At 36.7% G+C, this 13,100-nt stretch overlaps 1 protein-coding gene across 1 annotated transcript in view; it reads right to left on the bottom strand.

Annotated features, from left to right (window-relative positions):
* The window catches only part of gabbr2 (gamma-aminobutyric acid (GABA) B receptor, 2), a 253,592-nt gene that overhangs the window by 117,844 nt on the left and 122,648 nt on the right, over positions 1-13,100 (bottom strand). Inside the window, exons 4-7 of the mRNA XM_015372408.1 lie at positions 10,724-10,825; positions 3,468-3,533; positions 2,588-2,776; positions 1,096-1,338 (exon numbers count right to left, since the gene is read on the bottom strand). Coding sequence (XP_015227894.1) covers positions 1,096-1,338; positions 2,588-2,776; positions 3,468-3,533; positions 10,724-10,825 — 600 coding nt within the window. The remainder of the gene's footprint in view (positions 1-1,095; positions 1,339-2,587; positions 2,777-3,467; positions 3,534-10,723; positions 10,826-13,100) is intronic.

The following is a 13,100-nucleotide window of genomic DNA, read 5'->3' as shown; positions in this document are numbered from 1 at the left end:
TTGTCGCTGTTAAGTTGTTCTTTAGCTCTGTATAGATTTTATAATAGCCAAAATTCTTTTTTGGATGTTAAAAGATGCTGAGACCACTAACCTGACAACAGCCAGATGCATGTCTCACTCCGCCTAGCTCCGCTCACGGAGCGAGACATGCATCTGGCTGTTGTCAGGTTAGTGGTCTCAGCATCTTTTAACATCCAAAAAAGAATTTTGGCTATTATAAAATCTATACAGAGCTAAAGAACAACTTAACAGCGACAAAATGAAAGATGGATCAACAAGGTTTTTAAGTATGTGCTGTTTTTTCATTGTGGATTAGAAGACAAAGAAATTTTTTTCTTAAATCTATGGTAAATTTGACAACAAAGGCATCTCATTTTTTGCCTAAAAATGAAAAACAAAAAAGGGAAGAGGGTGGAGCTTCCAGAAATGCCCAAAATTTAAAAATGATGAATGGTTGGACTTAAACATGGTTGGACTACAACAACATTTTATCAAGAGGAAAACATAACACATCATGCCTCTATCTATTTTACTAAAGCCAAGTGCTTTTCTATTTTTAGCCTATGAAAATTTCCAAGCAGTTAATTGTTTTCTTTGCTTTTACTATTTACAGTTACAGTTTGATGTGATCTCATAAAATTGTAATTTCAAAAACTTATGTTACCACCCGGCAGCATGCCTTCTGGCTATCAAGGCCAGAAGCATCGTGGCCTTGTGTGGCTAGAAGAAATCAGGAAATATCCTAGAACACACATACAGTACACAACCAAACACAACCAAACAGTCCACTAAAAACTTTTGCCATGGCAGTTTGAATCAATCGTAATTGCACGAACGAGAGTGTGCAGATCTGAATGAGATAACCTTACGCTTTTTCAGATGCAAGGATACCCTCTGCAAACAAGATTACTGTTTTTCAAAGCTGTGGTCCATGTCTCTGACTGTTTTTCGTAACATTTCCCCCCAACAGATGAAATAAACTGTGCGTTTTTATATGATAACAGCAGGTGGTTTTTTTAAATGGAGAGGAAACTGATTATTTACAGTTTGAAGTACTTTTAGGTAATGTAGCTCAAAATAATTTTAATGACTTACTGTAACTCCATAGAAGTTTGTTTCGTTCATGACATCAAGCACCATTTTCCCCACTTCCCGATCATCAACTGTGAAGTTGTGGTACATATTTTGTCCTTGTTTTGTCCGGAGCACTTCCATCACTCGGGTCAAGGTCTTTGCGATTACCCAGATCCCATCATAAGCAAAGCCGTGAAACTTGCTTGCCTCCACACCTTTCTGTTGAAGCTCCCTGTAATATTCCTTCTCATATTCCTTTGGGGTCTGAAAGGCAAGTGAAAGGCAAGATAAATCTGAGAAAATGTACATTCATCTCCTTCCTTTTTCTTAACACCTAAGCTGTTGGCACAATTACAGTGGTTACATGAAAAAAATTAGCATTAAGTGAATGTAGATAAAAGAAAAAATAATAATGAAAAAACAAGTTGAAGTAACTACACACTAAAATAAAAAAAGTGATGACTTTAATTTAGAGACTGAAAGTCTCATCTTAGGTGTTAGAAAAGAGACACAGTCAAAATGACTGAACTTAACTTTTATAGTCGCAATGTCTACGTATAAAATCTCAATTTTCTGGGTGTTGGTGGTTATTTTTATTCATTGCTTGGTCCATGTTCTGATGTCTGCCTCGTAAAAAAGCTCTGGTGAGCATCGGAGTGGCTTGGAGCTGAGCGTATATTTTCCGCTCTCTGCACTGGAAAAGGGTAGCTTGCCAACTTCTGGTTGGGAACGATCTAATGCTCTGGTTGGAAGAGTTTAGTGTCTCAGGATCTTGTTTACCAGAGAAGGCAGATGGAGCAGGAGGTTAAAAGGCAGATTGGGCTGCATATTCAGTGACGCTTCAGTGATGTTGCATCCGTCTAACAGACTCTGTCTGTTAATAGAGTGTTAAGTTAAAAGGTGAGGCTTTTAATATCTTAATTAATCCTCACTTAGGCCATAGGAGAATAAAATCTGGAATACAGCAAAGCAGCTACAGTAACACTAACCAGTGCTCAGTATATACTGTATTTAACTTCACCGTTTGGGATAGGGAGCGAAAATTATTTTTTCTTGTCAAACATCAAAATAACCCACAGTCAATGAAGTAATTTAGATTTTATAAAATCAACAATCCTCCCCATGAGAATTGCCCTAAGGGAAGTTTCAGGACAGACCTAGGACTTTCTAGAGAGATTACATGTCATGGCTCACTTGGGTGTACCCGACAGTAACAAGAAGCCAGCTGTGGAATAGAAGGTCTGTGAATCTATGCTAAAATCATAACCCTTAAAACATTTTCTCAGAGGATAGATGTAGACCTAAATTTATTTAGAAAAAAGCTTTAAACAAAACTAAATTTTGATAAAACACTTGCAGGTGTCATCATAGGACCAATGTTTTAGTTCAAGAAAGTTTCCATTTTAATTGTTAACATATTTCTTCGACTATTTCTAACATAGTAACCTGTTAGCGTTACAGGCCAACACAATCCTCCTAAATAACTTATCATTTTAATAAGTGTGTGACTCACTCTGCCAGAGATGCCCTTTACAGGCCGAGAACTGAGCGGCTCAAAGTCCACACTGATGTATCCCTCCATTGCTGTTAGGAGCTTCTTGGAAGTGCAGTTGGTGCTGTTCGCCTGCTCCCACCAGTGTCGTTGGTACCAGCCTGGGATTATCCATTGGTATTTGCTGCCATACATATTCAAGTTGTACGCCTTGGAAAAAAAAAAAAAAAAAAAAAAAAAAACAAACAATCAAAGTATTTCCATATTTTGTTGACCGGAACTTCTTTCAGTTTAAGTCAGAAAACCAGACCCGGTTTAGATACAGTATTTCACTAATAAGGTGGTCAATAACCTAAGCATCTTTGTTTCCTTAAACGTGCATCAGCTTATTCTGTGTTGTTGAGGTTTGCATACTAATGTAAATATTTTCTGGTATGTGGGTTTCTGCAAAGAGCAGTTTCTTCAATATTTGAAAAAATAGATTAAGCTTTTTTCTGTTATTAGTCACTTAGATTTGCTCGGTAATAGCGACGTAATCATAACCTAAGAAACAGCTGATTTGTGTGGTAGAGTAAAAAAAATTAAACGTATTCAAACTTTTTTTATTAAACTTTCCTCTATATTATTTTTTTCATAACAATCAGTCGTTGACAGCTTCTACCAAAACATCCTTAATAATCGGCATCTGACCCACAAGTCCCCTCCTTCCTGAAAGGTAACTGCTAGGAAAGTCAAAGACTATACATTTTTCACTCTACATAAAACATATATCCAATGCCATAAATACGTTTGTTTTTAGCCTTTGAGATTGGAAGCACTTCTCTTTTGTAAATAGTACTTAGACCCTCTCTTTCCCAATATTTCCCTCCTGTTATTAGTTCTTTATGTATGGCTGACTTACACAACAGAAGACTTTAGAGGCCAAATGCTCATCAAATTGCCCAATGATGATTCTCACGTCGTTGTCCTGAGGAAAGAAAAACATAACAATAGATTTAAAAGATTAATAGAATAGATTTTTATTTCTCTTATCTTCACAAGCTGGTATCAATTTTTATTTTTAATACCTGTGTTTTCAAATTTTCATTTATATTTTCTGTTACTTTAAAATGCTTTAGTGGGTTAAGGACTACATTGATCAAACAAAAAAACCAACAACTTTTTAATAAGGTTTTGCAAACCATAATTAACAATCAACAATCAAATAGTTATATCAAATATGAGATAATCTTATTAATATAAACTCTGCACATCAATCAGCCACTCCATTTTAAGGATAGAAAAACCAGGTAGGCTTGAATTTAGAAAAGACTGTAGCCATATGTATTGAGTCCTGTTTTAAACTTGTTATGAACATTTATCTTAATAATATGAATCATTTTTAAATCCAGTTAAAGGTATTTAATTTGTTAAGTACAAAGGCAGAAAAAAGAATGAATTAACAAAGTCCTGGTTCATTTTTGGCATCAGTATTTTTTTCTATGAAGCCAATATTACATTAAAATCTGGTAAAAATAATTAACTCAGTCTAGTGACCTTTTTTCTTTCATAGCAACAAAGGATTTAAGGTTATATTTATCAGAATGAGAAACCACTAGTCCAGAGAATGAAGCCATATCATTTTGCACACTTCATTAATAATAAAGATCACTTCAGTGCATTGAACTGCTTAAGCCGGGCTATAGAACAGAAATTTGCTCAGGGAGTCAGAGCACAACATGGCCCTTTGAATGAGTTGGTAAATGATTTAGATTCCCTGGTGAAAATTCTGCTTGTTCCAGGTTGGAGGAAAAAAGGTCTGGCTCTGCCTTTTAGTGAGCATGTGCTTATGTATAGCACATAAATATGCACACACAGTCTTGATCAAATGCAGCTGAAATGCCTGCATATAATCCAAAATTGCACAAGAGTGAATCAAATTATACTGACACAGATCTGATGAATGCAAATCTATACAAGGCTGCATCAGATGTGCCAAACTCAAAGAGGTCAGATACTGGAATGTTTTCATTCCTGTGCAGATGATAACGAAGCTTAGGTTTCCATTAAGTGACTGAAAGAAGAAAAACTAAATTATTTTGCAAGTCTTTCAAATGAATTTAGATCCTGAAATATTGTTTAAGAAATCTAAAACAGATTTAGAAATCTTATAATCTGCTAAAGGGGAAAAAAAGGCATGATGTTTTTAAATAAATGTAAAAACAAATCTTTCTGACATCATCAAATACAGATAAAAAAAAAACCCAAGTTTGTTTAAAAAAAAATTTGTATGTGATTTTGAAAGAAATAAAAGAAGATGCAGTAGCAACAAATTCAGTTAACCGATGACGTACCCACTCCTGTGAGTCTGGATAAAAGGAAACAATTACAAATACAGTTCATTAGGTTATCCCTTAGGCTGTGGTCCACCATATGTTGAACATCGTTGGATCAGAGGGTGCAGCTAATCACTGTCATCTTAATTTCACCAGATCTCTGGTGGTTTCTCATAGGAGCCAAAAAATGTCTTCACAGAGCAAGTTGCATAACAATTTACATAAAGTGTTTTTTTAAATTAACAAAGATCAGGTAACAGTCCTGGGTACGGCCACGCTGTGCTTTGCATTATTTTGTGTATCTATGTAGATGTGTGGGAAAGACATATGCCAGTGGCAACTCAACAGTGCTGCTCTTCCCTGAAGGAAAGGCACTTAACCCAAATGACTCCAGTGATAGCCAAGAGCCACAGGCTGAGTGAAAACCCAAGCCTGTCTGCTAACAAATAGAAATGCGTGCATAGTTGTAGGCAAGGGCATGAGTGAGTGTGTTGTATTAGAGCATTACAGATAGACTCTGGCACCGAAGGGCTCCAAATTACCCTCATTGCTCAAGCATTTATATAACTGTAACAATTACTGTTCCCAGAGAGGGTAGAGTTAAGGGCAGCCTTGACTGCTTCATCCTTGACATGGTTATTTGTATCTTTATGAATGTGATTAATTTGTGATTGTGAGTTGAGTAATATTTCAGGTCTTGTGCACAATCAGGCCTTTAAGGCTTATTAAACACAAACGCATAAATATTGTAATATTGATGGGTCTTTTGTGAGCTTGAGGAAAAGTCCATTAAAAGCTGTGTTGTTTCTACAAACAATAAGAGCCGCATTTTAAAATGATAACACTGACATGATGAGCAAAAACTACCAAATATTTACTCTGGGAGATGGGAATATGGAACGGTTATTACAAAGCTATGGCTACAAATTATTAGAGCAGCTGCTTTTAAAACAAATCTCAGCTTAAATATACTTCTTAACCTGCAGGCATATATAACTAGAACAGAGTCAATAGGTCCTTTAAGCTGTCCAGTGCCTCCAGAGTGAGACTGTTGCTCTGTCTTTGGACTATTTGGGCTAGCATAGGTGCCTTACATTTTTTTTTTATACTTTATAAAATGATTAAACTTTTTTGATTTTGCAAGAGTGTAATCATTTGTTCTAAGCCTATTCTAGGTGTCTGTAGATCTAAGAACCTCCAACAAATATTTACTATATCTCAATATTATGGTCATGCTGGGCCTTATGAAGAAATAAAAAAATACAGATATGAGAGCAAGGTAGTGATTCCTTTCTGTGTTACTTGTAAAAATTATAGAAAACAAAATTCTATCTGAAATAGTGGATGTGCTGCAATGCAATATGTCACCATCTCAGTTGTCCTCAGGGAAATTAACTGTTTAAATTGGTAATACATGTTACATTCAAATATTTTTTATGGACATTTGCCCTTTTGTGTATTGCAAGACGGCTAAAGAAAGTAAAGTGTAATTTATCTTATATTTCTTACGTAATGAAACAACCATTCATTTATATTGGCAGGGTATCAGTTACCTAGTATCTTTATTTAGAGGGGAAGGTCTAAAAGCACTTGGGTTGGAACCAGCATCTGTGATAAGAAGACCCTGTTTTTGATAGCATGATTCCTGACATGCCTTGGCAAAAAACAACCATAAATAAATAAATAATAACCTAAAATGACTGCACTATACATGTAATACTGATCACTAGTGAAGCTAAGGTTGCACCAGTTTTTGAGACCTTTTAAAAGTTCAACATAAAAGCACTGCAGTAGAGTGGGGAAAAAAAGGATGCACCTGCTTCTTGAAAATCTTAGCACTGAACTAATAGCAATCTCAAGCTCCAACAGGCTGTCTGTACTTACAGATATTCACCCATCTGGTAGCTGAAAAAGGCTAAAATTTATGAAGTCATTTGGCAAATACCTTCCTTCTCTCAGTAGGAAAGCACAGAAATGTGAAGTTGATCTTCCAATTTAGTGGCGCAGTGGGTAGCACTGCTGCCCTGCAGCAAGAAGGTTCCCGGTTCAATTCCCGGCCCGGTGTCTTTCTGCCTAGAGATTGCATGCTCTGTGTAGCAAATAGCATGTGTAAGTTCTCTCCAGGTACAGTATTCCTGCTTCCTCCCACAGTCCAAATACACGACTGTTAGGTTAATTGGCTTCTCTAAATTCTCCTTAAGTGTGAGTGTGTGAGCGAATCCTTGTTTGTCATGTTTGTCTCTGTGTTGCCCTGTGATAGACTAGCGACCTGTCCAAGGTGTACCCCGCCTCTTTTCCATTGACAGCTCAGCCCTGCTGGGGTCGCGGCGTCAGAAAATGGATGCGTGTTACACCACAGCTAATATAATGTAAATTCCCCCTGCACAACTACACTCTGTTAATTGCGCACCCTGATCATAAACACACTATTAAGTACAACTGTCCCTTAAAATATTATACACACTTGAAAGAAATAAATGGGTATTGATATTTCTCATAATATACTTAATCTCCTTAATGCTAGATTGTACACTTCTCTTTATGCTTGAATACATGGGAAAATAAGAAATTGTTATCGTGTTGGTGAGCAGTATCTGTACAATAGCCTGGATTCAACCTCCATGTTAACTGTGTCACTAGAGAAAAGGTCGTGGTGCTCTACTATTAAACAGGATATGCACCACTGCATTAGAATGAAGGTTTAAGAGCAGACAGAAAGTAGGTGCCTTACAGAACAGCAAGTACATAAAGCTAGAATAACGGAGGCTTCCTTGTGAAGGTGTTCTACTTCTGTAAATAATTCTTCTTGTTACCACTGATTATTAAACTCTAGCAAGAAGAAGCAGTGTTTTAGTAGTTTTAGCCATGTCAGCTCTAAGGTTTACATGTAACTGCCTAATAGCTTTGTTATTCTGCCTTAATCTTTAAGTGCACTTAACAATGGAGGTATGTATGTCCTGTATGTCCTCAGTCAACCTGGTTGGTTCACAGGTCAGTCACTGGTCAAATGGCACTTCTTCCAAAAAACCCAACTTCTTCCTTCTATACATCTTTATAGGTTTTCTGGCATCTATTGGAAATCGGAAGAATTATACTATTATAACACTGTAAAGAAGCATAAACTAAGCACATCTTTTCAAAACAAGTAGTGGCTAGTGTGAACTTGAATGCTAGCTAGTCATCTAGAAGAGCTTAATCCAGCGGTCTTTAAGGAAAAATTAAAGACGAACAAGGTTGGATTAGCAGTCCGGCTAGATTTCCAGCAGAGCAAACCCACATTCACACATATTCCTTTCCCAAGTCAGTTTATAAAGAGTAGAGAAACCAGGGCGCTTGGAGGAAACTCAAACATGCAGATGGAGAACATGCAATCCCAGAGAGAGATCTGGAGAGATGAAATCAGAAAAATCCATTGGCTGGAACTATAATGGATATCACCATATTTTAATACCAATATATACAGTTAAGGTATAGATAATAAGTAAATGTACAATCTTCTGTTTAAAAATATGGATCTACACTTTAAAGGCAAGTGTCCAAACTAGTCATCAGTCACAAGAATAGAGAAAACAGAGAATATAAAAAGCAATTACTGATATTTTATGCTCTGAATAACAAATTAAAAATTACTGGTTACTTTTTTGTTTTTGTTTTACTAGTGTTTTCTTTTTTGTTTCTTTATAATGCAAGAAAACTAAAAAGATGAAATAAATGTGAAGCACAGAATTTGAAAAAAAAGAGGAATATGGAGGATGCCTGCAATTCCCCTCAGCAGCTTTCTGTGTCTGTATTTTAAATATTTCAGCTGAACCATTACAGAGTGCTCTATTTCTGGATATGCTGAGGGTCTCCTATCCATCCTAACAACTGAAAAAAAAAAAAAAAAAAAAACATAATACATTACACAGCTAGGATTGAGAAATTAATGCACTGTAGTATGCTGAGTGATAATCCCACTTTTGAAATGTCAGAGGTTCAAGGCCACTACTTGCCAACATTCTGCCAAAGATTCTGTGGTAACATCGTGATCTGCATTTTTTTTTACGTAGCTTAAGGTGGTGATATGAGCTGAAAATGTCATGCTTTAAGAAACAGATTCCATTTTATATGATCACTAAACACTGAATCAGACCAAATGCCATCATTACATGCATTTAATGTTCAGACAAGACCAGTTTGCTCAAAATGATACATTCTCAATGTAACTTATTCTTCTTCAATAGTGACATTCTGACTCTTCTAATATTCCAAAATACTGTTGAATAGAGCTGTTTATTTCAATGCCATTTGCAGCAGCATTTATTCTTTTACACCCAAAAGTAAATATAGTGTAAGAGGTTATCCATGTTATAATAAGAGCTAATTAACCCCTTTAAAGCTAATTACTTTTTAGTTAAAACTTCAGATTAATCATGTCAAAATCCTGAATGTGAAACAACTCTGATCTAATAAAATAGCTAATGCTATCAAGATGAATAACGATAGTTCAGTGGGTGAAATGGACGTATAGAGAAGTTCAAACCCCATTGACACCTCTGTTCTCTGCAAATCTCACAGTTCTAAACTTCCACAATAAAACGTGCAAATTCAAAGGAAACACTGAATTGACGTCAATTCAGGGATGTTGCCTTATTTGGTTCTGACCTGTACTTTTGTCACGCCCCGTAATTGACATACAGACCAGCCCACTGGCTCACTGGCCCAAGAACATGAATAGAGGTAGATGTAAGACACCAGTTTAGCTGTTTAGCCTACAGTTGGGTTCACTTCTACAAGAATTACAAAGCAGGCAGTTTCTCTATTGAAAAGGAGCCAGAACCATAGGCATACTGTAAATGCAGTGTTCCAGGCTGCACGGAGAAAGTGGAACATTTTTACAGTCTTCCCAAGGATCCGAAGACTTGACAGGCATGGGTTATTTTTGTTTATAAGAAGAACCCTGCAAAGTTTGATGCTGGCTCTCTCCCCCCTTCTGCCACAGTTTCCGGACCAGCCCAGAGCTCACGGCTCGGTACTGCTTTACCAAAATCCATGACGATTTAGAAATTCGAATTGGACATTTTTTTTAGTTATGAAAAGTAATAAAAGTATGAAAAGTCTTTGCTCAGCAGCTTCGCTCATTGTAAACCAACCAATCAGCACAAAGCTCATCTAAATATTCATGAGAAAGAAAACCTGTCGTTTCATTCTAGGGCTTCTAACCAGGTTTGCATTAGGGCGCAAGGAACAGCAAATATGCCATTTTCAGCCCAACCAACGTTACACACCCTAATCAGAGACCTTAAGGACCAGCACCAAATACCCTATATAATCATTCTTTGACCCCTTTAAAGAGGTATTATAAAGTTTATAATGATACTGCCAGCTGTGGCCAATACACAGAGCTGTAGCACTGTTCTGCTCGTTTCTCGTAGCTCGCGTTGTACTTAACAAGGTTCTTTTTTTTTTTTTTAACCTTACATGTAGTTGCCATTGGTGTCTGAGTTGAGCTGGATGCCGGTCTCTTTTGGGTATACAGAAAATTGATCTAGATTATCACGCTTTGTTTTTTTGCTAGGATGGACCCATCTAACATGGATGCATTTGACGTCATATCCGCAGAACAGTGCAGGAACTTCCAACCCGAAGTACATTTAGGGAGACAAGGCAACAGGCTTATACAGTAGATGCATCGGCACTGAACCACTGAGGTGTCAATCTGCTCATCAAATGATGTTTTAGTGGTAAAGTGTCAAATATACGTAAAAAATATTTTTCAGTTTAAAACTTATATATACTTAATATCTCCTTAATATGGTAAATAGTGTTGATAAAGTGTTTGTAATGGTAGAGCTAAACTTACCTTCAGTTTTTTTACATTGACACAGGGATCATTGGAGAAACTTTCTGTATCTGCTATCTGAATGTCTGCCTTCTCCAGCTCATTCGTCAGATCATTCCTCACCTGTGAGAAAAGAGAAGGAGGAGATATTGGTCACAATTTAAGATCATTACATACAATCACAGTTGAATTCTGGCAGAGGTGACATAAGGTGAGAGGCTCCTACAAAGCGTCTACTCAAAGTTAGAAGTATTCAAGCTGTATAACAGATTATTACAGTATGATAGGCAAAGCTTGTTTAGTGGTGTGTTTTATTCTGCTTACACAGAATGAAACAACAGCAAAGAAGCAAAACAACCAAAAAGAAAAGAAAAGTGAGGAATTGAACCGTCGCCGTCAAGCACATCCAGGCGTTGTGAATTGGCACTATGTAAATAAACTAAATTGAATTGAAATTAATTAGAATTTCTACATTTTTATTTTAGTTCGCAACTAAACCTAACAATGGGAGTTGCCCTGATTAAAATAAGCTTTAAGTAAAACTGAAACGTATTGATTGATTGCATTTGGATAAACATTCAAAAAAGTAACTAAGCCAAAAATGTGGCTTTGATAATCGAATCAGTTACTAAATCCCCCATAACTGTTTTTGTGTAGATGTTAATACAATACATACTTAGGCATATTAAAAACCCAGTCAATGACCAGGTTTGCAGAAATGAAAGAGAAATCACGTAATAGCCTCCATCAGTATGCAGAGCTCCTTCCAGGATATGCTGCACAGATTTACCTGCTGTGTTCACACATTGTTTGACTCAATCACTTTTATGAAGAACTACAGCAGAACAGTCTGGGGGAGACTGTGCGTAGACCTTCGTTTGCACTTCAACTAAAGCATTTACCATTTTTAAAGTTTGGCAACAATTTAACATTTAAGAAGTAGGGTATTTGCATCTTGGAGAAGCAGCAAATTTGCAGGATGAAGCCTTAGACGGTCACTTGAGCAAGAACCGAACCCCAGAACGCTCCCCATGCCTTATGCAGTGAGAACACTCACTGCTTTCTCAGGGATGAATTAGATGAGGTAGACAAAAATTCTGGCATAGGTCAGCGACTTCTAACTGATCCTCGGCAAACAGCAACTGGGCACTGCTGTGGCTCCTTCGGCAGTTAGATTTAGGTCGACCAGAGCTGGATTAGCTCTAAGAAAAGACGGTCACTACGATCACCTCTTTCTGAATCGTAGGAAACGTAGTCTGACTCAGTCAAGCAAGCACAGACCTCTCTGGAGGGATTTTGTTGCTACTTAGCGTAGATTTCAGCTGAGAAGCTTTCAGTCTAGGCATCTCCCGGCCACCGGCACCTGAAACCAGGAAGTTGAACAGGAAATAGTCTGTTTTAATAACCCCGTCAGAGGGGTGTGCCTTCAGAGGGCAGTCGTTCCGGTTACATCACTGACTTTTGATCTCAACACCACCATCTTTCACTATTGGGGTTTATATCACTCGTGTACACTGTTAGAATTTCCCCTTGTGTATGTAGTATTCTATGCCAATAAAATATACTCATGTTTGTATGTGTAATGCTGTAAAAGGCCTTAGAAGTATAAATACTTTCATGAATTGCCATATCCAAATGAAATTCAGATAACAACAAATAAGCAATTCCAACATCAACACCTCTACAGGCCAATCACTTCTGTTGCATTTTTCAAGCTGATAAAACAAATCAGGAGATTCAAAAGGAATTACACCTGTAATCAGTCACGGTGACTGCAAGAGAAATTAGAATAAGATTAGATTTGTTTATTTAATCAACACAAGAGAAAGAATGTGAGAAAAGTAGAAAGTAAAGTTTGTTTTGTCAACATTTACATAAAAATGTGTAAAACAATGTCTTTTTTAGAAATACAATTACTGTTGAGCATTTCTTATTCTTACATGGGCTCAATCTGTAGTGTTGATGTGTGTTTTAGGGTTTAAAAGAGTATTTCCAGTGGCATCCCACAGAGATCATTTATGGAAATTCAGTTTTATATGGTATAACACCTCTTGTTCCAGAAGGTTGATGCTTGACTGTAAGAAATGCATAAGATAAAAATAACCAATAAGCCCAAAGTGAATTTGACCTTGAGTAAATGTGCCAAAAACTTAAAAACAAGCCTCATTTTCAGGAAAATGTAATCTGAATCAAAATTACTTGCAATCTCGTTTCAAATACCACTAAGTATGAAATTACTATTGCTTTCAAACTTATTTATTTTAAACAATCTATTCTGTAAAACAACAAGATTGCAAAATATTGTAGGATAGAAGATCCCCTCTGGAGGTTGTAGGTATTGATATCCTTTACAAAATAAAAAAATGGATGGATGGATGGATGGATGGATGGATGGATG

Source organism: Cyprinodon variegatus, unplaced genomic scaffold (genome assembly GCF_000732505.1).
Source record: "Cyprinodon variegatus isolate N-32 unplaced genomic scaffold, C_variegatus-1.0 Scaffold71, whole genome shotgun sequence".
Lineage (NCBI taxonomy): Eukaryota > Metazoa > Chordata > Actinopteri > Cyprinodontiformes > Cyprinodontidae > Cyprinodon > Cyprinodon variegatus.
Note: the sequence above shows the minus strand (reverse complement) of the source record. Positions and strands in the feature narration are given on the sequence as shown.